Source organism: Lepisosteus oculatus, chromosome 4 (assembly GCF_040954835.1).
Source record: "Lepisosteus oculatus isolate fLepOcu1 chromosome 4, fLepOcu1.hap2, whole genome shotgun sequence".
Taxonomy (NCBI): Eukaryota; Metazoa; Chordata; class Actinopteri; order Semionotiformes; family Lepisosteidae; genus Lepisosteus; species Lepisosteus oculatus.
The window spans coordinates 63,511,577-63,539,045 of record NC_090699.1 but is presented as its reverse complement, the minus strand read 5'-3'; the positions used below and the strand labels follow the sequence as shown (position 1 = coordinate 63,539,045).

The following is a 27,469-nucleotide window of genomic DNA, read 5'->3' as shown; positions in this document are numbered from 1 at the left end:
TGGATCAATATTTCAGCATCACATAGGCAGAGCAAGAGTCGTAAATGTGGGATGCCGTGCAGGTGGGAGAAAGATACCGTGAGTACACAAGGTCAAACATGAGCCCAAAGTTTCTAACCTCTGTCAGGAGGTTTACTTTAAGCACTGTTTATAACAACACTGTCACCAACTTTGTGAAACTTGTGTTGGAAGCCCGAGCACATCCTGCGACAACCTTGTCACAGCTCAGCTTCAGAACGATCTTCTGTATCCATAGTTGTTGAGATAAGTGAAGACTGATTAACGTCTAAGAGCCGTTCCTTTAGACAGATTTCAAGCAGCCAATAGAAATGACAGAAACTGCGTTTTTCCATTACAGTTTTCTGCTGGAAGCCCTGAGCATCTTCTTCAAGCTCTCAGAGAGGGAGAGATGAAAGTTGCACAGAAGACCAGATGGAATGTAACACCCTGATAGCATTTATCAGTCAGCACCTACAATGCTGATAGCCTCTGAATTGGAAAAGGTTTTTTTTTTATCTGCAGGGGATACAAAGTGAACACTGTTTTAATACACAACATTATTGTCCCTCTTTATTATAATTTTTTTTTGCTTTCCTTGTTCAGGTTTGTTTTTTGTTTCCGATTACTCTTGTGCCTATTTAAATTTTGGTGCGCTAATCTCTGGAGGGATGTCAACGGTAGGCAGAGGAAACACCATCACACAAAATTGGGTCTTATATACTGCTAGATAGATTGCAACACCTGAAGTAAACTAAAAACTCGTCATAAAGTCTTGCAGACCACAAGCACAAGGTTTGTTATTTAAGAAATGTATCTCATTGAATCCACTGAAGGAAAATATTATTTTGGCACAACACATAATACATATTACATTCTTTTTTCCATTTAGGATGTGAAAGCTTTGAGTATTCATAATAATGATAATGTTATGATAATTATGATAATGTTATAACAAAGACATTTAACAATTTGTGACAAAGTAACCTATGTTTAACAACTTGGCATAATTATTAAAGATCTGGCTAATATTATAATTTATTAAGTGAAATCTAAAATGGTTCATTTTTATTTACTCTTGTTTTTCTGCTAATTCTTCTGTTATTAAGGTTCAGATTTGCGTTTCCCTTGATGATTTGCATTTAAGCATCTATCATTGGCATGCCGGTTTGTCATAATTAATTTGTATATAAAACAGATTGTCATTTAATGGTCAGAGGGTTGAGATTCCCATTTCATTTTACAGTTGGATTGACTAGTTTACCAGAAAAAAAAATGATTACAGAGCGAAGCCTTACTGAATATTTAAGAAAACATTTGCTAAAGAAAGAATAAAAATCCCAATAAAAATTACTGCTTTTTAAAACAGACAGTGTATTCAGACTATATGCTAGTCTATGTGCTAGTCTCGGATAATAATAATAATAATAATAATAATTGCTTACACTTATATAGCGCTTTTCTGGACACTCCATTCAAAGCGCTTTACAGGTAATGGGGACTCCCCTCCACCACCACCAGTGTGCAGCCCCACCTGGATGATGCGACGGCAGCCATAGTGCGCCAGAACGCTCCCCACACACCAGCGATCAGTGGGGAGGAGAGCAGAGAAATGAAACCAATTCATAGAGGGGGATTATTAGGAGGCCATGATGGGGTAAAGGCCAGGGGGGAAATTTGGCCAGGACACCGGGGTTACACCCCTACTCTTTTTCGAGAAGCGCCCTGGGATTTTTAATGACCACAGAGAGTCAGGACCTCGGTTTTACGTCTCATCCGAAGGACGGCACCTGTTTACAGTATAGTGTCCCCGTCACTATACTGGGGCATTAGGACCCACATGGACCGCAGGGTGAGCGCCCCCTGCTGGCCCCACTAACACCTCTTCCAGCAGCAACCTTAGTTTTTCCCAGGAGGTCTCCCATCCAGGTACTGACCAGGCTCACACCTGCTTAGCTTCAGTGGGTTGCCAGTTGTGAGTTGCAGGGTGATATGGCTGCTGTTTTTCGGATGACCGAAAAACACAACCGTATACGTACCTGTCTCCAAACAGACACTGGACAATGAGTTGGTACTGTATGTTTGGATTGATAAGTTAAATACAGAACCTTGCTACAGTCAGGTTTAGGAACTGGGGGTACAGGCAGTCAGTAGTCGAAGTCACTCCCAGAACACACATTTACAGTGAAGAAAATCTGCTGAATGAAACCAGCAAAGTGCTTTGCTGGTGTTGTATACTGCACATAGACTAAACATTTCCCACTGCCTTTCTAGCTGGCCAAAAGCAGCTACTTGGAATTCTTTGCTTTAAAAATTTACTAGCATGGTTCCAAGTCTATTTTTGGACGAGACATATTTTATCTAAAAAAAAAACTTTACGAAGATCTTTTTGTTGTACTTTTCAGTGAATCCCAACATTATGCGTACAGCCTCCGCCTCATATTTTAGCATTTCAAATAGGATTTATATCTAAAAGGATTATGTAGCATCTCCAGACAAATTCCCTAACAGTCTTTTGAATTTTTAAAATGGAGGATCTATACCGTATGCCCAAAAATGGAGTGGGGTGTGACAAGCTGGGGGAGAATTTCACTTCCCTCGAATAAGAGAAATAATAATATGAAACTGGAGCTCTACCGTACATAATAGTTAGATGACCTCGACATTCAAATGAAGAATGAATTTAATTTCGTTAAATTTTACAAATAAATATTAAATCTGGTAAAGAAAGGTAGGGTGCCCAGAGCTTTCGTGTTCTTACATTTTAAAAACAGTCTGGTGAAATACCCTTATGTCTTTTTGAACTGTTCAAATGTGGGTCTCTCCATTGACCATTTCAATTTTATGTATATAATGTCAAGCAAGTATAATGATTAAGACAGTTTTTCCAATGGGATTAAAATGTAACATAAAATCTATGTCTCTAAGAGAAATGTCAATATTAGAACCTTTCTTTACATCATTTTGCAGATCAATTCAGAATGTTTTAACAACAGGATATAACCAAAACGAAAGTTGTGACATTTCTGGGGTGTTTTGAAAAAATACTGTAAAATCTATGCACAACATCTTTACAGGGTAAACTCAATGAACTATTTTGTATAACACCACCTTAATGGTTATACAATATTTGCTTGACATCATCCATATTTTATTCCAGTCAATTAGTCCCCCACCCCTTGGGTAGTCTAATAGATCAGTATGGCCATCCACACATCTTTTCTCATCCTTTACAGTCTGGTTCAATTTCATTACCTTCATAATGTATGAATCTCCATTTCTATGGTACTTCATCATAATATGACACCTTTTCTGTACCTAGAGTTTAACACTTAATACTTCCAACTTTCTAGCAAGTTACGGAGAGCGCTAGACTGAAGCAAGCTCAGTCAGGAGACAAAGGTGCAGAATGCTGGAATATTAAATACTTAGCTATATAAATTGACGATGTAGCTAAGTCTTATTATGACACTTGATAAAAACTTTTGTGAAATTAATTAAAAGAACTTATATAAATGACACATTAAATATGAACATGGGAACTCTTACTTATATAAAGGCTTCACACAGAATCTCACTGTGATTGAACGTTCAGTAGAAGACAAAAATGCACATACACATTTCATAAGGATGATCAATAACTTATTTAAAAAAGAAGCTAAGCATCTACTCCTGTAATTGCCTCAAAAAAGTCCATTTCCATTTTAAAATCTCTCAAAAAATCAACCCAACTATTAATGGAACACCTAATCTCCAAATAAGGTGTTAGAAATTCTGTCACATTATATGATTAATTTGTGGATTCCCAATCAGTTTGGGAAATACCAGCCGAGAGAAACATTAGTGATGAGATGCATCACTGTTCATGTTTATTATATAGCCAAAATATACAGTATATCTAAAAAAATAAGACTTCTGGGTTTCCAATTTTTTTTTAATTCATGAATCGAGTCACCCCCCCCTTCCAAAAAATACATTTCAGATCATCATTTGCACTGAACATTCATGAGTCACCTGTGTCGACTCACAAACTTTTCATTTCACAAAAACAAGAACCTACGCAGTCTTGAACGCCGCGTGTGAAGGCAAGTCAGCAGGTAAAGACGGTTTGTGCATTATACCCAAAATGAGCTTCACAGGAGGGGGACTGATCAAGGCTCTGGTCTACTCCTAAAGGAGGGCTGCCCTTAACAAGGCCAAGAGGGTTCAAAGGGCAAGGGACCTTGCTAAACCTCATATTAAGCATAAAGTGAAGATGTTTTGCATTAAAGATACCAGATAGACTCGTAGTCATACTGCAATGTCACAGTTCCATCACAAAAAAACTCAGGTGCACTGTACAAGAATGATGATAACAATATGAAGTTCCAATTATTTTCCATACGGTCATCTTTCTTTTTTATATAAAGGAACAGAATTTCCACAGAAAAATCCACCACAAGCTCCTTTGGCCATTTTTGCAAGGAACGAACAATTGCACCAGGATTCTGACAAACCACAAGACAAACAAACTCAACACTGAAAAGCATCAAAGCATTAAGACATACACATCAGAATATGACACAACTGAGATTACAAATGACATGCACACATCTTCTTTAATAGCTGAGCTTTAAAAACAAAGATCCAAGTGCAAACATCTTGGGTTACCACAGACAGACCGTTACAGGATTCACAGAATAGCAGCCACTGCACACAAGGACAGTGAGTTTCACAGAAAGGATTTACTGATAGTTCTTTCTAATGCAGTGCTATTTTTAGTGACATTATTTTCAAGTACAGAATCATATTGATGAACTATTCAGGGCCGTCTCCTGAATATGCAAATGGTTGAATTGGATGAGGGACTGCTGTATAAAACCATGATGCAACAACAATTACTTAATCACATTAATTGATACTTTCTACAATTAGCAGATCATCATACAAACACACGCAGCTCTTTATTTCAAGTATATGAAATTTACTGTTGCCAGTATATGGTACAGTTGTGATGGTAACATTATAGTATTTATCATTAAGAGCATTAAAAAATTAAGATTTTAAATACTAGAACTAAAAAAGAGTAAAACTTATTGGCACATCAAGGTTTATATTTTAAAACAGTAAGACATTTAATTTGAAGTGCTGAAAATGACATACTGTAGCTACTTCATAATAAAAAACAACAACAGTTTATACAGTAGACCATAACAGATATTCAATACTTAAAAAAGGGAATGACATTCGGTGATAACTGCGAGTTTGTATAAAGGGCACGTTATAGCTCTACAGACAACAGTTCGGATGAATAATCCCAGTTTCTCCCATAAAAGGGGAGCTTAAATCTGCAAAGCCAAATCTCAAAATAGCTGTTCACCAACCACTCGACATAAAACAAAACAAGGATGGGTGACCTCAGTGAAATACATTAATTCTGGATTGCCCCATTCAAGACTGTTAAATAAGACAGATATTATCTCCATTAACAGGCTGTCTGCTGAGGCTGGTCTACCGGGCTGTGATGCACAGTGCACTGTCCTTGTAACTACCCGATCATCACACAGAATGGAGCTGACCTGCGCCCGATAGCCTATTCTCATCAACTAATCTGACTGTGAGGACAGGGGGGACAACTGTGAGGAGCACTCAACCTCGAATGCTAATTCAAATGCTTTTCTAAAAAAAAAAAACTGCACAGTTTAAGCAGCCATACAGTACTAAAAGAAGAAACCCGATAAATGACCTTTGCATGAACATTCAAAATCAGCAGCTGCTGGATTTCATATTCTGTATGGCAATAATAATGTGAACGATACCAATAACATACTGTTGCATACTGATATGCTATCAAGTTCCTTCATTTTGCTGTTGGATATTTTTCTCCATTCTTAAATTCTTAAGGAGCTATACTAATCAATATATTTTCATTCCATAATGTTACAGTTACAATCCAAAGTATTAGTAAATTACCTGTGTAAGGTGGGTCATTTTGCTCAGTTAAAACTGTGTAAGTTAACTATTTTTTCACTGTTTATTTTTAACATTTTCACACATATGATGCTCAACACAAGATTTACATTTTGTCAGCCAACCGTACCACTTTTAAACAGTTTTTGCCATGGATATTGTCACAGAATAATATAACCCATTTTGCTATTAATAGACACTTTTCAGGCCTGGCTCACCATTTAAGTACATTTAATTTTCAAATCTTCTACAGTAATCCTGGCAGATGAAGTTCAGATTTTAGCAGATATGTACTCCAGAGGACCACCAGAGCAAAATAAAATTTTACTAAAGTATAAAAATATCGGTAATTGAACCCTATTATGGCCTATACCCTATTACAGTCAAGTTTTTTCTGTTCGAAAGATGTAAAAGAAACACAGCAATTGGGTTTTTCTAAACTGCTATTCTGAATTTAAGTGTGTCAAAAGCGCATTTCAAAAGAAAAAGAAATGACCCAAAAATGGATCAGAGAATAAACAAGACCAACTTGACTCTTCAGTAACTTTGTACTTAATGGGGCCTGACACTGCAGAACGGACCTCTAGATATACATTGCTGACATTTACAGAGGCCTTTATAAAGACCCATACACGCACCACACTTGTGAAGCTGAATGGATGTAATAGCTTGGAAAAGGAAATGAGCTGGAAAAAAAGTGGTTCTGCATAGCAAAAACACAACTTGAAAATGGGATCGTAATGGTAATTTTTGAAAGCCACATGGCTCATTAAAGCTCTGCCCATACTTTCCACTCTCCATCATCACTTGAGTGCTGAAGGCTTTGCTGTTTTACCGAGTGTGTATCTCACCCTACACAAGAGGCATATCAATTAATAACTGAGGTAAATCCACAGAATAAATAAAATAACTATTTAATTACAGATTAACTTCCAAGTTCCATTATGATGGCCAGGAGTGATGAGGGGTTTGTGCTTCTGGGACAAAATGTATCAAAAGAGCACTCTTTCCTGGCTACTATTGCTCATCATTACTATCACTTGTACATATTTATGTTCCTTTGACCACTCTGAACAGCTCTTCATTTTGACATTTGGGGCGTTAACTAATGTTGCTACTGATCTGCCCATTTAATCACCCTTAGTCGCTTTAACACAACATAATATGTCGCAGGGAACAAGAAAAATAGTCTTTGTTGCCACATAAATTAAATGACAAACACACTAACCAATAATAAGAACAAATGTGATCAACTGAAGAAGGAATGCTGTTGTAGGACAATAAATTGCAAAAAGGCGGATAATTGGACATCTAGCTTAGGATCACAGATCACAGAGCCTCCAATATTCCGAGTGTCTGGCATAAATCTGGACATATAGCCTCCCTAATTTATGTTAGCTCAGGAAGGCACTTTATATTTTTACTTTCCTATGTCTGACCTATGAACCGATGAATGCAACACAGATCTGTACATTAATAGAAAGCCACTTAATCTTGGCAAGAGTAGTAGAAACTTAGGGTGCAAAACGAGTTTCGATTACAACTTGGACAGGAAACACTAAATACATCTTTTGACTACAAAAAAATGTTGAATGCCCATTTCACACCAAGATATATCTTTGTTGAGAAAGGCTTTCCATAAAATCAAAAATGCTTTTGCACTCAAGAAAAATGAAAGGCTATAGACCTACAGGGTTAAAACAGTTTGTCTGGTTACATTAGTTAATGAGCATGACAAGTAAGCTTACCATCAGGGTACCTTAAAATAAACTCTTGTTTTTTTATTTTTCTTACACCTGTACTTTAGAGAAAATCCCAGGTGTTACAATGTTACTCTGTGCAAACAGAAGCAGGAGGGAGTGAAGGTATCCAAGAGAGGCTTTAAACACATCTGTCACAAGTTAATAAAATGAGCACCAGACATAGTGGTTGCAACAAGTATTCACATTGGGAAGGTCCGTTGAATCCCAGTCCATCAAAAAAACACAGCACACCATCCATTAAAATCACTGCCAGGCGCGCCTGTTGTCTCTCTGTGCTTCCTCAGTCACTCTGTGCGGGGAGAAGGCTGTGTTGCAGTTACTGAGCCTGTTCAGAGGAGCAGACTAGCAGCAAGGGCGAAGGTTAATCCCAACTGCTGCCAGCCTCACTGTGGCCAAGCAGCCGACTGTCACATGACACGTCACATGACAGGCACTACCCATGCTTGGTAGCACCAGCCTCAAATCACAAACCCTCACGCATCTGTTAAAAACACACCCGGACACGGCTCTTGTTTTTTTAAATTTGTTTTTTTTTTTTTAAAGAAATGCATTGGTGAGGACCTGCGCCTTGAGACTAATAACATCATATAAAAATATACATAATAAAAATGAAAATAATAAACATTTTGATCAAGCAACAGCCCTGGCAATAAATTCATACAACTTGAATGTGTTATTCATAATTTTACATATATATATATATGCCCATACAGTACATAAACTGAAATTACAGCTAATCTATTTTTCAGAGAAAAATCTTAATATTAAATAACTACATGCCTAATCGCTTTTAAACATCATGTGCACTGTATGGTTTCACATTGAATTTTGATGACAATATCCCACACATTGGTTCAGAACTACAGTATAGGTTTTGGGACAAAAGATAAAGCTAATCAGACTTTACATAAATATTTTGAGTATTTTGAAATATTAGATCATCATTCTATCCATTTATTTTCTAACTTTTTCTAATTCGGGGTCACGAGAGAACCAGAGCCTATCCCAGCAAGCAATGGGAGCAGGGTGGAGTACACTCTGGACTGGACACCAGCGCATCTTAGGGCAGACGCTCGGATACACACACACTCACCAGGGCCAATTTTCCCAGAAGCCAGTTGACCCACCAGTATGTTTTTAGACTACAGAAGGACACACGAAAACGCAAGGAGAACATGCAAACTCCACACAGATAGCACCACAGGCCCAGAATTGAACCAAGGACTCAAGCCCTATGAGGCAGCAATGCAAATCACTGTGTCACGATGCCTATGGCTCCTGTTCTCCTAATACTGTCTTTAATCACCACCATGTCCAAACTGGGTGGATACAGAACACAATGAAATTCGAGGAAATCAGCAGCCCTCAGCGGCTCTCTAAAGACACTACTGTGTTCCACATGCCTCTACAATCACCCCCAGTCTCCTGCGCAAAAAACATACGACAGCTTTAATGTTATTTTTGGAGTGAAAACAATATTATTCTGTCTGCCGATAAATGCTCTTTGTTAATTTCTTCTGAAGTTAAAAAAGGTAAAATAAAAAAAAACTAAAATGTCTCGTCTCATTTCTTTCAGATCTAAAAAAATCTGCAGTTCTAGTATTCGGGTCATTTTCTTTAGAAATACAACACAATTGCATTTCTTAAGAGAATAATCCATAGCGCACATAGAGCAAGATTAAAAAAGGAACACGTAACTTATGCTTTACATATTTTTGTACCAAGATACCACTGAATTAAAAAAAATGCATTTATTATTCATTAACAGAAAACACCAAAATGATCCAATGAATCTCAACTATGCTGCAAAACAGCCTTTTAAAACAAAAATAAGGGCAGATGGCTTTAATAATGTCACTTCATAAAGCAACACAAGTGTTAATAATAATGACAGTTTTTATTAGACACTAATTTTCTTGTACAATGCTATCCACCAATCACTACAGCTGGGTTGAAACAGGGTAAACAGTCTGATTAGTCATGTTAGAGACTAATTTCTTCCTTTCCACCATTGTACTAATTCTCTGATGGACAACAGGAGCAAAGCAACATGCTGAGTAATTGTGGGCAGGTTTGCCCTGCCGAATTAGACCCTTTGATTTATGTCCTGAGTAATAACATGTTTTGGAAGCAGTCACATTAGGGTAAATGCTAGTAATGATATATAAATCACTATGTAAGGGAAGACAGACCCACGCAGGTCTGGAGTTAGTTATAGAGGAGGCTAAGATATAAGCATGTGGAAGGATGGGTCTCATAAGCTGGGTCTTTAGACCGACATGTAACAGTGCAGTGTTATGAGTCAGCCCAGAGCTTAGCGTTTGTGCAAGACCGGGTACACAGCTACAGCGCTACCACAGTTAAAAATTCTGCTACACAGCACGGCCTGTAACAGCCTGTTAATGTGCAAAATGGTAGCATGGTGTTAGTGTTGTTACCTCACAGCTCGAGTTACAGGTATGGTTCTAGACTAGGGCGTTATACGTGTGAAGTTTGCATGTGCTCTCTGCGTTCTCCAGGTGACACAGCTTCTTCCCACTTTCCAAAGACAGGCGGTGACTTGATGTCTCTAACTGGTCCAAGCCCACTGGCATGTGTCTTAGTTCATTTTTAGCAGTTTCCCCTCTTTTAGGCCCCAGCTGCTCCCTAAATTCACGACAAGGTTATATTGTTCCATGTTTAGGTCTCTGGACACATTTAACCAGGTCTCTGTGGTTAGGACAACTGCATTTTATTCATACCACTATTTGTAGAATGTAATGAAACTTTACTAATGCAGCTCAGACAAGATTCCATATATTGTAGAACAGGAATGTACAGTATTTGAAAAGCCTGTATTATAGCTCTTGTATTTGATTGTAATTTTATTCTGATTAGTATTGTAAACTCCACAATTTCTGAACCTTACATGTATAAAATCAGCAGTTATGTGATCCATGATTATGACTATGTTAGACTATGGTGGTTCAAGTAGGTAGCTCCGTCAGCATGCATAGGCTGCAAAGGTACAAGTGAAGGTTTTTCCCATGCTGAAAAGAGAAGAAAAGAAACACAATGTTTCGGCTGTGGAGCCTTCTTAATTGATGAAAAATAGTACTGCTTTATGTGACAGTAATGACCAAAACCTCCTGCTACACAAATGTTTACTTATAAACTGGAAAATGCATTTCACTGCCTTTAGAGTTACCATTTACATTTGACAAACATGCTACCACAACCCTTTCCAGAAATGGTCCTAAAATAAAGTGTCTAAATTCCACAATTCTGAATTCCAATGATTTATAACAGACATTTGCTAACACACAGCATAAAACTGGTATTGTGCATGAAATTCCAGGATTCTTACAACTAATGCACTTCAGAGAACATGAATCATGAGGCACTAAACAGAATTAAATCATCTTGGACATGTTAACTTTAAACAGCACTAAGTCTGTGGTGGTCTAGAGAAACATCTCTACCGAGGTTAAGTATGATTATGAAGCAGTGACATCATCAGCACATTCATGCACAATCAGCATATCAAGATTTTATCACACAAGATTAGAAGCCACAGCTTAATTTTATCTTAATGAATGCAATTTATTTTCATTGCTGTATGTGATCATTTAAGAGCAAATTTTGCTTAATCCTTAATTTCATGCAAGACCTTTCAATTTTTATCTAAATTGCACTGGGCTTCACACTTATGAAAAGTCTTGGCAGGCACTAAAATTTGATGAAAACATAACTAATTAAAATCAAGCCAAAGCAGATGAATATGAGTGCACTTGTGGCTCGACAAATGGTGCAACTTCTACTTTCAACAAATTCCCAACATCATATGTACTCTATGCCAATTAAACAGTACTTCAGTACAGAAATACTGTACACACAACTCTTACCAAGAATTTACTTTAGCTACATTCAGAGCTTTAAGTACTAATTGTAGTACTTAAAGTAGTACTATTTTTCATCAATTAACAAAATTAATACTTCTTGGAGTACTGATTGCCAAGAAGCATTCATTTTGTTAATTGATAAAAAATACAAGAGTGTAAATTGGTGGGATTTTTTCCTGTGGGATACCATGTAAAACCAAATGAAAGGTCACGAATGAGGGGAGGCCATTCTGCACACATCTCATTGGGTTGGAGTTCCAAAGTCTGTCCCCTCATGCTTGCTGAGGGACCTGTACAATTAGTAATGAGGGTCCGGCATTGAGAAAGTGAAAGACAGACAAGAGTCCTTCTGCCTTGGAGCTGTTCAGCTACTGTCTAAGCCCGTTATGATTACTGTACCCTGTAGACTTGGCAGTCAGGGATTAGCCACCAGCTTCTCAACGGCTTCTCAACCAGGAATATCTCGCTGGTTGTTCTGGCTGTCGAGGGCTGCAGCAGAATGAGACCTCCAATCATCTCGATCCCCATGCCATTAGATCAAGGCTTCTGGGGAGTGGCAGCTGGGGGTGCAGCAACCTCAGCACATGAAAAGGGGTCATTCGCAAGCATCTTCCAATACCTGTACAGCTCATCTCCGCACAAGCAGGAATAAACTGTCTGGTTAATTTATCTGAGGATTCTGACCCAGCAGGTTCTTGAATGAAACCTTGACATCAGCTTGAATACGATGGCTGGGTACCTTATTCCAAACTTATACGACCCTTTGTGCAAAGAAGTTCCTCCTATTCTCAGTCTTAGGTGTGCATTCCCTAGCTTTCACAAGAGTAACATTCTTCACAAAAAGTAAATTGGGAGATTCAGCAAGCACCCCGGCATCTTTCATGCACAATTCCTTGCATTATGATTACACTCCACCAAGATAAAACTTTTATGTTTTGTCAACACTGGACGCTACAAAGGGAATAATGAAAAGAATCAGACCCTGCCTTCTCCAGTCCTGTTCTGCTCTGGCAAACAGAAGGAGATATAAGTTTAGAAAACACACAGCTTTCTTATCTGAGACTCAAGCCATTATGGTCTGTCTTTATCTACAGAGTGGCAACTATGAAAATAAAAATTCCTGTAGCTGTAACAAAGTCCTGTGTGTGACAAGTCTAAAACCATTTCCTTTGCCCTTTTCATGGCTTGAAGTACATCATGACCTTTCAGAATTATCAAATGAACACTGAAAATGAAATGCTGAAAACAAAACAAAAAAAGAACCAGCAAAACACTCAGCATAAATACTTTCATTTACTCATGTTTTAGAAGCCACAAGAAATAACTACACACAGTGGCTTACATACAATAACTGAGACCATTTTAATCTTTGAAAAATGGGAAAGGACACTGCTGGGTTTTATGTCACTTCAAGACAAACAGGTGTTCAATATTTGCTCCTCATAAATACAGACCTTGATCTAAATGCTTTTTCTGAAGAGCAGAATGCTATTCTTTTGTGCACTATAATAAGTGCTGTTTCCATCTTTTATCTTCTGTGGGGAGGGCTGGAAAGTCTTCATGACAAACTACAGTGTCAACATTGTCGTCATGCCACTGGAGCCAACTGGCAGGCTTTTCAGTCCGGAGGTGGCACACTAATTTATATACAGCTAATCCACACCAAAGCTTAATCTTAAGGGCTCGTCTGCCGCAGACAAACGCTAATGAAGAAATCAAATTAAAACTGCTTCAGAGGATAAAGGGCAAAACGTGTGACTTTGATCAATTATTGTTTCCTCCCTCCACAACCGCTCAGCAAAGGAAGAAAACCGTCTGAGCACGAAAAGGAATCAGCTCAGTCAACCTACAGGCATTCCGTACAGCAGGTCAGCATCATAAGCTGGTATTAAGGTCCAGTGCCAAAGGAGGAACCCGGTTAGCAGGATGGAAGACTGGTCTTCTGATTTAAACATCATGAGACAAAGCGTTTGATAGCCATGCAAATGTAGCAAGTTCTAAAGATAACTCTCATTCCACGTAAAGCCACTGAATTCATTCTAAACAGCAATCTCCGAATTCCGACTGCAAAATATGGGCTCAGGTACAGTCACATCTCACATCTACGCTGGCATTGCTCTGATGGCCTAATTGCACTGATAAACATTTACAACAATTTTTATGCTGATGTTCAAATTCAATCTAAGATAATCCGTCAAACTCAGAACCTGCTGGCATTAGTTGAATAAAGGGAAGAGATGACTGTCAAACTAAGAACTAACAAAACGAGAAAGAGTTAAGCTAGGAAGTCAAGCGTTTTATAGAAAACCACTTTAAGATGTAAATACTCAGGATGGACAGATGTCATCAGGAGAGTACCACAGGGATTAATTCATCAATTACAATTGCTCTTCCTAACAGTTTATCAAGGATCTAGATTCTGATACAGACATCTATAATGAAATTAATGATACCAGAACATGAGAACTAGCAAAAACTGTAAGAACACGAGGCAACTCTTTATGCAAACGTTTGTGGGAGCCTCAAACAAGCTGGTGTCGCTGACACGTTTTCCCAGCTGACACCCAGGCTTCTATTAAGAAAGGACTGAGCCCCTCTAACCACTTACCTATTAACGAGCAAATGAGCCATACGTGACTAACAGCCTTTTCTCGTTTGCAACCTTTCTAATTTCATCATACAATTACGTTTTTACTGAAAAGCTACTTTGCTTCTTCAGATAAGCAAAATTTCATTTTTTATGCTGTGACACTGCTATTACCCATTTTAATCATTTCTGAGGAATACATTGTATTTCAACAAAAAAAAGTATTCAAACACAGAGCTCAGACACAGCACTTAAAACTGACTATTCACACAAGACTTTGGAGATCTGCAAGCCTGCTGTATCTCAATCCTGAATGAAAAAAGACTAGTCTAGCTCTTATCTGTGGAATCAGCAGTATTCGGCAGCATGTAGACTATACAATATCCATCACAGATGTGAAATTACTTTGAACTGAATCCAGGGGATGAAGAAAAAGACAAATAGATAAGCCCAATGGATAATGAGCCAGTCTCACATACTGTACAGTACACTCATCCATGCAAATAGGCAAAACTTTGGTTAAATTAGACAATTTCTTAAATTCCAAGAGTAATTTAATTCGCTTTCAGGACCAATTTCAATAGCAGACAAGAATCTCATGAAACACACACTCTCTGCTGAAAACAATTACTTTCCATATTAAGGACAAATATGATATAAATGAAACCCTTGAAGGTTTTCAGATGCATTTGTCTACATTAAGGCTAACGTGTCAATCTTTTTAAGCAAAACGACACATTTATGTCTTCACATTTATAACTGAAAAGGAGATAAAGAGAACTAGCATTTACAGTTCACAACAGTGGTGATATCAGAATATTTGCAAGCAGGCTCAGGGGTGTACAGTCTATTTTTCTGCTTCCACTATATACAGATTGCATTAGCCACCACAACACCCTTCGTCAGCATTTGGCACACCTATACTATGACATGCGACTCCAAGTAAATGAGGCAGGACTAAGCTCTTGGTTATTTTATTTCATGGTAATTCAATTCTAGAGGCATACACGAAGTCTATAATGTCCAGATGACGCATGTTCTATAGTGACCTCATTGCCTAGTGTATCATGCAGATGGCAATGTCTCTAGGCAGCACCACATAAATATCACAACCACTCATCTTCAAAAGATTAAACAGATCAGAGCATGATGGCTCTGGTCAAACACAAATTCTTGTCACTTTTAGCTTTTTGTTTTTCTCCTTTTGTCTGCTGTCTGGTTCATGGGGGAAACAAAATACCAGTCAAAAACGAGACATGTTTGGCAAAAATCACTTTGGGAGTATTTCTCATCTTGGGAAGCAAACATCTCAGTGGATATTTCAAATTCAGCCAGCATTGAACATGGACATTGTGGTGACAGAAGGACAAGTTTAAAAAGTGCTGGAGCTTTTCCCCTGGTATTGGATACAGGAAGATTGTTTCAATAATCCTGTTATCTAGAAGCATGACCGTGTATGTGTGAATGTATGCTTTCATACTGCTGGCATCATGTTACATTAATAAATATAATTTTCAATGCCAAGACAACCAGGAAACCAGCTGAAGCTTTGAACCAGTACTTTGATGCAGAGACCAGCCTTATAATTTAAAATAATTTGCAAGTATTTTTTTATTATACTCTTAATATAGTACTTTTTTCCCTTTTATATTTATTTTAATCATAAGAAACCAGAAATGAATTAAAAGTGTTGAGACGTGCATAAAAGTTGTTTTTTTTTTTTGTAAAACTGACAAATTCTGTCCTTGACATTTTATGTTTTACCCTTTGAAAACGTTTTAAGTCCACCAAACTTTTCAAAATGCGCTGGCCAGAATTCCATACTTCTTACTGCTCATGTTACAGATTACAGTGAGATCACATCAATCCTTCCTCTTCGTTTCACCAGGCCTCATCACATTGACTATGTACTTTTATATAACAGCTGATGGAAGCAGCGGTACAGTGTATCCCTTTGAAGGGCATTATCAATATCCCAAGCACACATCACAAAGTCTTCAGCCCACCCCCATCTTCTCCCTGCTGGAAAGGATGTCAGGTTATGACTCAGTAAGGAAAGGCCCTAGTTTTGTGCTTTCACCCCCACTCAAATGCTGCAGCACAGGCACACCTGTCATAGTGTTTCAAAACAAAGTGTCTTTCAAAACTAACCTTTAAAAAAAATAAAAGGGAAGTTTATCTTGGTACTCCCAGTTTGCCAAAATGCTACAGTATCTAAACATTTTAATGAAAGATACAAATCTAAATAAAAACGGCAATTATTTTTCAATCACACGTAGAAATGTTTCAAGCTCACTGTAGATCTTCTAACAGGAAGTGAAAATGTTAACATCGATGAAAAAACAATTCACAAGTACCTTGCAATCTTTTGCATTGTTTTTCAGCACTAAATGTCAGACAGGGCAGTTAAAAAAGCTATTTTGTAACACCTATTAAACTAAAGTCACAAAGCTACTTTGCCATTCTAAATGCAATACACACCATTACTCAGTATGACCAGAAAATTGTAGTGGCTGTCTTTATTTAATACAACGGATAAAAGTTTATGATATTCAAAGTTTGCTTTCTGCGATTAAATGTACTACACATGCCTAGTGACTTCCTAAGCACCCTGCTTCAAAAATCAGACACAATAGCATGGAACAATGAAAGCCCTCCACAGGGTTCTCCAATAAAGCCGATACAAACACGCCCGAGATAAACCAACAAAAATGAGCCTCAGTAAATACAGAGCTAAGTCACATTAGCACATGCAAACAGCCAGCAACCTTGCAAAATAATACCTATAACCCCAAATAAGAACAAATACACAATGAAGTAATAAAGACTTAGTAGACTTTAGAATCCAATAAATAGCAGGGTACCATTGCAAAGCATCGATTACAATAAGGTAGCCAGGTGTACTCACCAGGTCGTGGTTAGTTGAATTGGAGTCATCTTCGGGGAAGGGAATGTAAACAGCTAAGGCCACACAGTTGGCAAAAATAGAGAGTAATATAAAGATATCAAATGGCCTGTACATTGGGTTAAGAAAACAATCTTAGGAGTGATGTAAAATAAGACCATAAAGCATTAGAATATAAAGCTTGCAAACTAAAGGCGAGCATTTCAAAGATTTTATAAAACAGTTGTCAGAAACTTTACTTGCATATTATTAGCCAAGTACAAAAGGAATCTGGTTAATCATTATTAATCATTAACCAGAATGTGGAACAGTTCATGAATAAACTGTGGCACCATTTCTTGTATCCAGTATGCTGTCTACATGGTCTTCAGGTGACATTCACCTGCTTTTTAGTGCATCCATGCACTTGCAACGCTCTCAATCTCGCCTCAGTTACCCTCAGAACTAGTTCCATCAGTTATCCCAAGCATCATCTAGAATCAATGTTATATCCAGTCTAAAGTCATAGAGAGAGGAGGTGGGCATTGTATTTAAAACAACTTTCTATACCCAATGTACTCTGTAGAGTAGCAATTCCCTACGACTTCTGTATCCTTTGGCAAGTATCACTGTAAACTATGTGCATTGGTTGAACTTTTGAACCAAAATAATTAATTCTGCCTCATCCTTACCATCTAGCGATTTCGCCTACAGGATATTCCATCCTTGTGAGCTCAGAAGATTTCGAAATTAGTTTATTTTATCCTACGATTATGTTTCATTTGTTTCTCGCAATCCACAAACGTGAGAAGTAAACCACTACTGTTCAATTAAAACCGCTGGACAGTGTTTCATATTCCAGTTGACAATTAAGTGCCTTGCTGCTTGCTGTTGAAAAGCTGGACATATAATGTTGATTTTTTTGAGGATTGGTACACTGAAGATTGTGAGACTGCCTGGTGAAGAAAGTTCCCCTAAACATCTTCCATATGTGCATTTTATTCAGCTAACCTACAGCAGTTCCAGAGTGCAAGTTTCAAATGCTATCAAGGTGGCAGGATGCTATGATCTGACCCAGTAAAGGTCGTCCATTCCTACAGGGAAGGTCTATCGCCATCAGAATTGAAGAGGAATGGAGACACACAGGGAGAAGAGGTCAAAGTGCTTTAACACTTGGGGATTGCCAAGGTTTTATATAATGTCATGCAATTATTAAATGAGAACTGTACATTGATGCTTTGCCACCTTGAGCTGGAAATGTTCCTATACAGCATAACTGACCTTCAGATCTCCTGTATCAGCCAGGGCCTATTACGCAACTACAAAATTCTGATTTGCAGAATTTCTCTTTCAAACTTCAAATGGGAAAAACACAGTTAAGTTATAACCACAAGCAGACAGTAAGCCCTTCCTTTCCAAACCTCAACAAATGACAGGGAAAATTCCAACCAAACAGTAAATCCAGAGACCACGAAACCAAACAAGAAAAGCAGCATGAACAGCAGCTTCTGAGCCATCTGCAGTTTCCTTACATGCCGTTTCCCCAGAACTATCTGCGGAATTCCCATTTCCCGCTCTTGGAACCTTTCATTAACAAACACCTTCATGCACGCGGCAGGTAAACCTTTCCCGGGACCCAAACCAACTAAATGAAAGACAATGGGAGAGTTTAAAAAAGGATACTTCCACTCTACGAGGCTAATGCAGGCTCTCCTGATGGGGTTGTTGAGATTTAAACAGAACAGGGCACGGGGTGGTCTGCTGTTAGCAGAGCTGCCCTGTTTCTTGCTTTTGGCATATTGCTGCCGTTTTCTTTGGGATAGAGATCCGACAGGTACTGTGGTGTTGGTGCTCATGGTTTGTGCAGCCTTGGCCTGTCTAGCAGCATCGATCGCAGCGTGCCAGGAGAGAGCAGTTGGCTTGGGTGGTGTGGGGTTGTTCGACTGAAGGACTGGTACGTCACCAGGGAGAGGTACTCTGGTGCTGCTGGCATAATTTGCCCCTGTAAAAGCAAAACAAAAAAAGAAAATCAATACACTACAGCACAAAGCATCACAACTCCTTTGAGTTCTGAACCGCGAGACTGCGCACTAATTGAGACACACCTGAAAACAATGCACCAATTAAAATAAACTTTAAGGCAATAATCTAATTTTACTATTGACACATTATCATCGGAATCCATTGCTTTTCAGGAACATCCATGGGCTTAAAACCTTAAAGACCGTGTCCTTTAAAACATATTTGCACAGACCTACAATGATTTCAAAAGACAGTTTTTTTCTTAAATCATCTTGCAAGCGTATATAGTGTACTTCAATTCCCAGTGTTTCAGACTGGAGAATACACCGCATTAAATAACTGTCTCAAAAAAACATTTTACCTTTTATGTCGTTAAAGCAGTAGAAAGAAATGATACGGTGTCTTTCAACCACAAAAAAAAACTTGATAAGACAAAATATAAGACTGGAGTCTAACAAAGCTGCAACAGCACAAACAGATGCATTTCTCTCTTTCCCCTTTTACCTACAAAAAGTAGACCCAAGCTAAGGTGTATTTGTGTTTTACACCTCCACATGAACATCACCATATGCTGGGCTGTAATTCAACATGCAGTCTAATTCACCTCCTAATGTTTTTGAATTAGATGGAAATGTTCATTCCATCCCATTAAAGCTAAAAACTTCACCCAATGAATAGATTTATTAAATTTCACCTCATGCATACATTGAATCTTTTCAAGAGCAATAATCTTCTATCTTCACTGATGTCTGATTAATAAGTATTTAATTAGTATGTACCATCTCTGAAGAAAATTCATCTCAAAGTGCTTTAAGTATAAGAAAAGATCAGCAGGTCTGTACATACAGTACTGTACAGAATAAGTAACAATATGTAATAAATTCTAAGCAACAGAGTACTTTATGGACAGATTAACACAAATGAAGGGGTCTCTGCCCAGATAATCACTGGACAGCTTCTGAAAGCTACTGATGAATAGGTCTCGAACTGAAAACAAATAAAATACTGATGGTTTTTCCTTTTACCTACAGTAGGTCCAGAATGAATAAGAGCTAGTTCTGCACCTCACACCTTTCACAGTCTGAAGTAGGCAATGGGATCAGCCAGGTCTACAGGCAGTGATTCCTGCCACTCACACATACACTGTACTACTACATGAGCCACTGTGATAATGATAATAATGATAATGTTTCTTTATTAGCCCTACACAATTTCTTGCATTAGGAATGCGTCTTTTCGCATACCCCAGCTTTTCTCCATGGAGACACAGACACAGAGACAGGGAGAGAAGCTTGGGGTCAGAGCGCAGGGTCTGCCATTTATACGGCGTCCCTGGAGCACCTGGGGTTAAGGGCCTTGCTCAGGGGACCAACGGAGTAGGATTCCTCTGCCGGCCGCGGGATTTGAACCGGCAACCTTCCAGTCACAGGCGCAGATCCTTAGCCACAGAGCCACCGCTCCGCCCTTGTGCTCTCTGAATGTACCAGTTGAGGTTAAATCTATAAAAACCTTTCAAAATCCGTAAAGGAATGGACGAAGTCGACCCAATGGACTTAATAAGCAGTGTAACACCAACCAAAGACACAGGAAGCTATAGGGAAATGCATTTAAATTTAAATAGATGAAGAGTCTGGAACGAGCTACTAATCCATGTGATCAAAGTCAATAGCTCAGCTTCATTAAAAAAAAATCAAGTAAAATGGGCCGAAAAGCCTGCTCTTTATTCTTGCCTCTTTATACACGTTTTACCCTGAAGCAAAAAAAAAAGTCATGTTTGCTTCTGTGCTTTTCTTATTTTACGGCTTGAAAATAAATTTACATGGAGTTTTCAGCTTGCTTTATTTTTTGAGTCGATTTAACGCATTTAGTTCATTCGAAGCTCTCCCCACCCAGGGTAAACCTACTGTATGCTTGTGTTTTACTGCAGCTTCCCTTTTCTGTCAAAACAGCATCAAATCTAGCCAATCCTATTATCCAGATATACTGTACTGTATCTCATGCTTTCCCACAGGCACAAAGCCTGTAGTAGGTGTTGTTGGAAGGGATGCGGCAATCAAAATACCAACGATGTACTAAAAGAGAAGAATAAACGAGCTAACGTTCTTGCTCATAAATCTACCCCAGGATTATTAACGTTTTTTTTTCTGTAAAACTGATCTAAACTAAATGGGGGAAATTGTTAAGCTCTTCTAGTTTAGTCAAGGATAAACACTGCGTAACGCAATCAAAACCCATCATAAAAAAACAGTAACAGGACAGGTGGTTGGCGTTTTAAAGCGTCTTCTGCTAAAGCAGGCTCTTCTGAACTTTTTGTAAAATGCCAGCAATTTAGTCACCGCTACGGTAGAAACCTAAACAACTACATTAACATCGCCTGTTTTCTTTCAGCAGCGCAAAATAATGTGAGGCGTTTGGGAGGCATACAACGAAAACAGACGGTCAAAGGGACTGAGAGTATCACCTTTAAGGAAAAACAAAAAATAAATGTACATACGGTGTCGATATTAGTTATCACCCTGAGAAACAAAAACTAACCAATGTAACGTCTATACACATCATACAGACTTTACAAAGCCATCACATTGTTAGACATGTTGAATTATAGGCACCGTCTTTGTAAATATTTCCGTTTTAAACAGAAAACATCATCAAACGCCTTAAAAAGATCAACGCAGATGACATCCAATCCCATGCCAATAACACCCGGCTAAACTGCGTGAATTCAAAGCTGTCACTATAATACATCACTTGGTCAAATCAGTTGTGTAAGTCCTTGAACTGTTAGGCCCCGGAGAGAGAAAACAGAAATAAGAAACAAAGGGTCCTTTAGCCTAGAACTTTCTAACAATCTCATTTCTGCATTAATACTAAAAACGTCTATCGTTATTAATCGATACCCGCAAACTGTCCGATCTAAATTCACTCACTGCCACAATTTCAATCGTCCTGCATATTTGCTCATATATTTAACGCAGCTTTCTGACCTAGAAACTAAAACCGAAATGGTTACACAATCATGCATGAAAATCACATATGCAAGTTTTAAGATGTTTTTTTTTCCGCCAGCATTAACATCGACATTAGTCTTCTGCAAAATGCGCGGATATTGGCTCACCAACAGTAGCGTTCATACACCGATATGTTAACATACCCGGATCACTTTGTAGAAACAAAATGAAAGAATTGGTCCTTCAAAGTCAAGGGAAATAAGACATTTAAAACAAAGATGAAAAGGGAAAAGATGAGTCCATTTTTAAAGCACTGAGATACGTGCCCATCGGATGGCACTACCAGCGCACAGTAAGAACAGCAGGAGCTACTGCTAGGTTACAAAGGCAGTTTTAATGCGAAGATCTCCAATAGGGGATTGACGTTACATTTTACTCGCAACGTAGTCTCGTTTGTCAAACATTTTTATTAAACTGGCTGAAATTATCCGGGTTTTTTTTTTGGGTCCTAAACAGAAAACCGCACAACCACGCAGTGCATCTCTCGGATGGAAAAGAAATCTTGCTGAAGAAAAAAATAAATAACGATGTATCACAAATGGGCTCCAACCAGCTTTGACAAATGCAGTAAAAACTAACGCGACACTTATCAGTCTACATAACGTGTGAAGTTTTTCCAAAGTTTTCCTTCATTAAATATTAATTGCCATATTATAGGGTTTCTATAGCATAGACAAGACAAACGTCGACCCACAAACGAAGTAGTTGTAAAAGATGCTAAGCGTTTTATTTCCCCCTATGTATTAAGTGAATCAATCGTACCTTTTCTGAAGACTATCTCCACCAGCTGATTCTAATCTATCCTCACAGTTTCAGACAGAAAACTCCATTGCTATTGCAACCGGAAAAAAAACGCATGTCCAGCCCCAAAGAACGAATTAAAATTCATTAGCCGGAGGGCAATAGAGACACATATGCATTCATTAAACCCTTCCATGTTTATCGTACAGAGAGAGCATCTTCAGCTCTACAGCGTTGCCGGTACAGCATCAGAAGACAACTGAAAACAAGAGATCACAGCTCCGTTACCTTTTCGTTGGTCCTCTTGTTCATACATCTCGTTTCCTCATTTAAAATATTGCAAAGATCCAATAAAAACAAATAAGCCAAAATAATGATTTGCCCCCCTTTCAGCCCACCCCCATGTTATTTACACAAGTGGTTCCTATAGTTATCCCTGGGAGTTATATCTCACATCGTTATTGCAACATCCGGGTGCTGGCTTCACAAGATGGATTTCATAGCAACTCCTGATGCAGTCAAAAAAAAAAGGGCGAAAGAAGTAAATCCCATCACAAAAGAAATTCCATTTACGTTCCTTTCAGTTTCCGTATCAGCAGCCGAAACATTATAAACCATCTTAGCCCGCTTTTAACCAATGAATTCAACGAATATATTGAAAAATTCGCAGACGAGGTCCTTAGAGGTCGGTCTTTAAAAGACTCTTATTTTGGACGTTGTGTTGCAGGTATGTCCGTGAATGCTCAGTTTGAGTGACGTTCAATGTTTTGCTTTAGTCTTTTTATGATACAGAATGTCAGAATTTTGGACAAGACCGAAAACTCGTATAAATCAATTTAGGCTACTATATAGTATATAAAAGAAACTAATGTGGTTTAAGTCCCTCAGAGGCTAGTTTGTTAACTTAAAAATACATGTCCCGCGCGGTGCTTTTTGTAGAATATAATTTTGGATAATGTAATGCTGGTACTCTATACAATAAGACTAATATCTTATAGGTTTAAGAATATCCTTTTTTAAGAAACACTGTAAATCCATTTACAGCTAGAGACATATAATTAAATAAATTCATGGTCAGACTCCTGGCAGACGACATATAATGCAGACAAGCACGCAGTGTTACACACAGGTAACAGAAACATAAGCTATAAATATAAAATGGGAAATACAGTACAAGAACATACAGTAAGAAAAATGGGGCCATTCACCTGATTTGGTTTCTCAGTTGCCAATTCATCTTCCAGACAATATAGAGAAGGAAGGAGACGTACAATATTGTAAATAATATTGTGTACAATTTTGATCATTATACCTCATAAAAAAACAATTGCTGCTCTTAATTCAGCCCAAGGAAAGTCCTAGACTCACAGGTTAAAAACCCCCAAATCTCTTTCATCTTAAATGCAGAAGACTACAAGGTCTCTGAGGAGTTTAACTGAAGGGTTGAAAATTCCCAAGGCCATCGACAAAGTCCACTCTTCTTCAGAATCAATACTCCGATATGAACTGCAGTAGAGGACAACTGAAAACTAAGTGGAAATGCATTTAAAACTTAGAATAGGAGGCATGGGAGTTTGGAACAAGCTACTCAGTCGAGCTGTTGAAGCTCAAGAAACAGCTGAATGAATTCAATTAGCTACTATCAACTAAACAAGCAAGACAGATCAAATAGCCATCTATCATTTGTAACCTTTCTTGTTCTTATGTTCTATAAATATGTATTAATTTCTCTGTCTCCTAGCTTGATAAATTCAGTATTACCCCGGGAGCATCCTTGTTAGGGTGACACTGTGGATAAAAGCATTGTATCTGATTTCACATGGCATGATCATATTACTGTTGTTAACAGGAATATTCTAGAGCAGTGGTTCCTGTCCCTCGTCCTGGGGGAACCACTCCGTTGGTTTTCATTCCAGTTGAGCTCTCCATCACCAGTATTCACTGATGCCTTTAATCGATCTGATTGCTTGTTTGCTTTTGGGTTGTTCAGTTTATTTGTTTCTGCGCTCAGTCCTGAGATTCAGAAATACTCTACTGTAGGTGTATTGTTTCCAGCAACCTCTGAACACCAAACCTTGAGCGTCTCTCGAAAATTTTCCGTACCCTTATTTCTGACGTAACAGCTGCTAATATGTGGTTAATTTATAATCTGGTAAGTTAAAAACAATGAATGAGAGTAGTTCTGAAATTTAGAGGTTGGTTACAAAATCCCATTTCATCTTAATTATAGGTCAGAATTTGTGCTTTTATTTCTATCATTCTTAATAATATTCCAAAACCCGATGACAGTAGCCTTTTGCAAAGCTTCCAAAAACTGAAATCATACAACAAAACCAAAGGTATTTAATGCTGTACTCCAATTGTCCTCAATAGTAGGAAGTCATTAATGTTGATTTTTTAGTGCCAAGGACTGTAATTTAACTACAGCAGTGCGCTTTTACTTTGGTAATCATAGTCCTGTGTCATAGCTTGCTGTAAAAGAGGCCTAGAATTACTTTGTTACTATGTCTGGCTCAAAAGTGTCTTACACATTTAAAACCAAATATTAAGCAATAATATAAAGGTCCTGGTACATTATTTTATTGTCAATTACAATTTAAAGGCAAGTTATATTATGTATGTTGGAATAAAGATGTATAAATGTCCAGCAAAACATTTTTTCACGACAGCTCAATAAAACTAAAACTAAATCTGTGATAATGACAAATATGAAAATGTACAAAATCTATACAAAACCGTTATTTTAAAATCAGATGTAATATTACCCCAGATTCTGCTACTGTTCTGTTATTATGACCTCTAATCAATGAAAACAGACACCATTAAACTTAACAGTATAAAACAGGATATCTCAGCATAATTCTATAACCTAGCAACAATGTAATGTGTGAATATATAGTCTTTCATATTTTATCTGATACTAAGGGAATATCGGAACAGAATATTTCAATTCCAGATGATGCATATTTTACATTATATTATTTTGGAAAACAATTTAAAACTGAACTCTAGATTCAATATTGAAAAGGGCAACAAGTACCTGTACATATCAGAAGCACATATAGGACATGACTTAAAGAAAACGAAAGAAAAATGGATAAAAGGAAATGGTCATACTGTGGCTTCTACCATACAAACAGTATAAAGTGACCATATCTGTTGCTTACCAGTATACTAATTCTCTCCCTTTAGACAAGTATTTCACTTATACATAATTATATGTTACCCAGAGAATACACTGTATCACAAGTAATTTTAAAATATTATATTAAAGTTAGTAAGCACCACTTCCAATATGAGTCAGACTTCTTTCATGTTGTTTCAAGTTAACACTCTAAACACAGACAATACAAATGCGATATAACAAAAACTTGAAATAAAGTAATAGCAGACATATTGCTGACTTAACATTACTGTCAAGCCAAACATGCAGAACCACCTCTTATCGCATTTTTCTTTCTGTCTCCCCAACATGCAGCTCCTGTGGCATCTGTTTTCTACAGTCCGATACCATTTAAACCCCAGAAAACCAGCGTAGCCTTACCTCACCGACTTGGAAGCTCGACAAATAAAGCCATTCATCTTCTCTCGTTTTGGGACATCCGCACAACTTCAGCTATACGTTTGTCACGCATTTCGTAGTGTAACCACAAAGTGAAATGGCACTGCTGGGTGGAAGGTTTCAGGATATTGGATTACCTGTCTGCAGCAGATAATTGTTTCTCAGAGATAATCCTTGAATTATTAATCCTTCTAATGTTCTTGAGGGAAGCAAGGAGTGTCGCAACTGACCTATTTCAGCCTTCGGCCAGATAGAACATTTGTTCTCACTTCTGTTTAATTGGCTATTTTACTCATTTTATGTTTAGTGTTGTCAGATTTTTTTCCCTCTTCTGATTGTTTGGATGTCACACAGTTTATTTTAATGCTGTATGTGCAGCACTGCTCCAAGGGAGAATGCCCTAGGTATGTGGGGATTCTAAGAACTGTCTTGAACAGATTAAACCAATTTAACCGGTGCCATTACAGTCTGGAAAGGGGAGTCATGATTGGCAATTTAAGGTTGAGAAATCTGGTCTGTGTCTATTTTAAACCTCAAAGACGCACACTTTGTAGAGTAGCAAGCAAAAAAAGCCAGCCCCGCCTTCTACCATTCACAAAACAGGATAGTATCAACGCTAACTCCGCCTTACAAGCCTCGATAGGCTAATAGACAAATAATCTTATTAAAAATGTACAACGTGGGACTGGTTTAAACTGAGGCTTTTGTAAACGGGGACCTCTTGCGTTTTTTCTGTACTCTGTAATTGGATTTAGAGGCACTTTCATTCGAACCAGATAAAAGCATGTTCTGCATACGTCTGTATTAAATTTAGTTTGTGGCCACCATCAGGTTTTATATTTTACACGTGTGTGTATAAATCCAGCATTATAGATTGAAGACAGCAAAATGTAATAATTTTAAACAATTTAGATAACGGTAAAATATATAAACTTCTTTTAATGAAAATAAATAAATACATAAGAGTATAGTCCGCAATTATTTGGAGTTTGTGACGTTGATTAGCTTAGTTCTGGTTGAAATGAGTGTTTTCAGTGGTATTAGGATTTCGATTTTTACTCGGTCGGATACTCAT

The 27,469-nt window shown here is 37.9% G+C and overlaps 1 protein-coding gene across 16 annotated transcripts in view; it reads right to left on the bottom strand.

Annotated features, from left to right (window-relative positions):
- Window positions 1-26,791, bottom strand: part of LOC102695139 (voltage-dependent L-type calcium channel subunit alpha-1D) — a 116,800-nt gene extending 90,009 nt beyond the window's left edge. For 13 of the 16 annotated variants that reach the window (XM_069189484.1, XM_069189486.1, XM_069189489.1 and 10 more), the window contains exons 1-3: window positions 23,121-23,316; window positions 18,745-19,063; window positions 17,086-17,191 (exon numbers count right to left, since the gene is read on the bottom strand). In XM_069189484.1, coding sequence (XP_069045585.1) covers window positions 17,086-17,191; window positions 18,745-19,063; window positions 23,121-23,148 — 453 coding nt within the window. In that variant the 5' untranslated portion in view covers window positions 23,149-23,316. Of the gene's footprint in view, window positions 1-17,085; window positions 17,192-18,744; window positions 19,064-22,234; window positions 22,383-22,853; window positions 23,010-23,120; window positions 23,317-26,376 lie in introns of those variants that run through there. The other 3 variants (XM_069189492.1, XM_069189490.1, XM_069189491.1) reach the window with 3 other exon arrangements.
- Window positions 26,792-27,469: the final 678 nt, after the last annotated feature.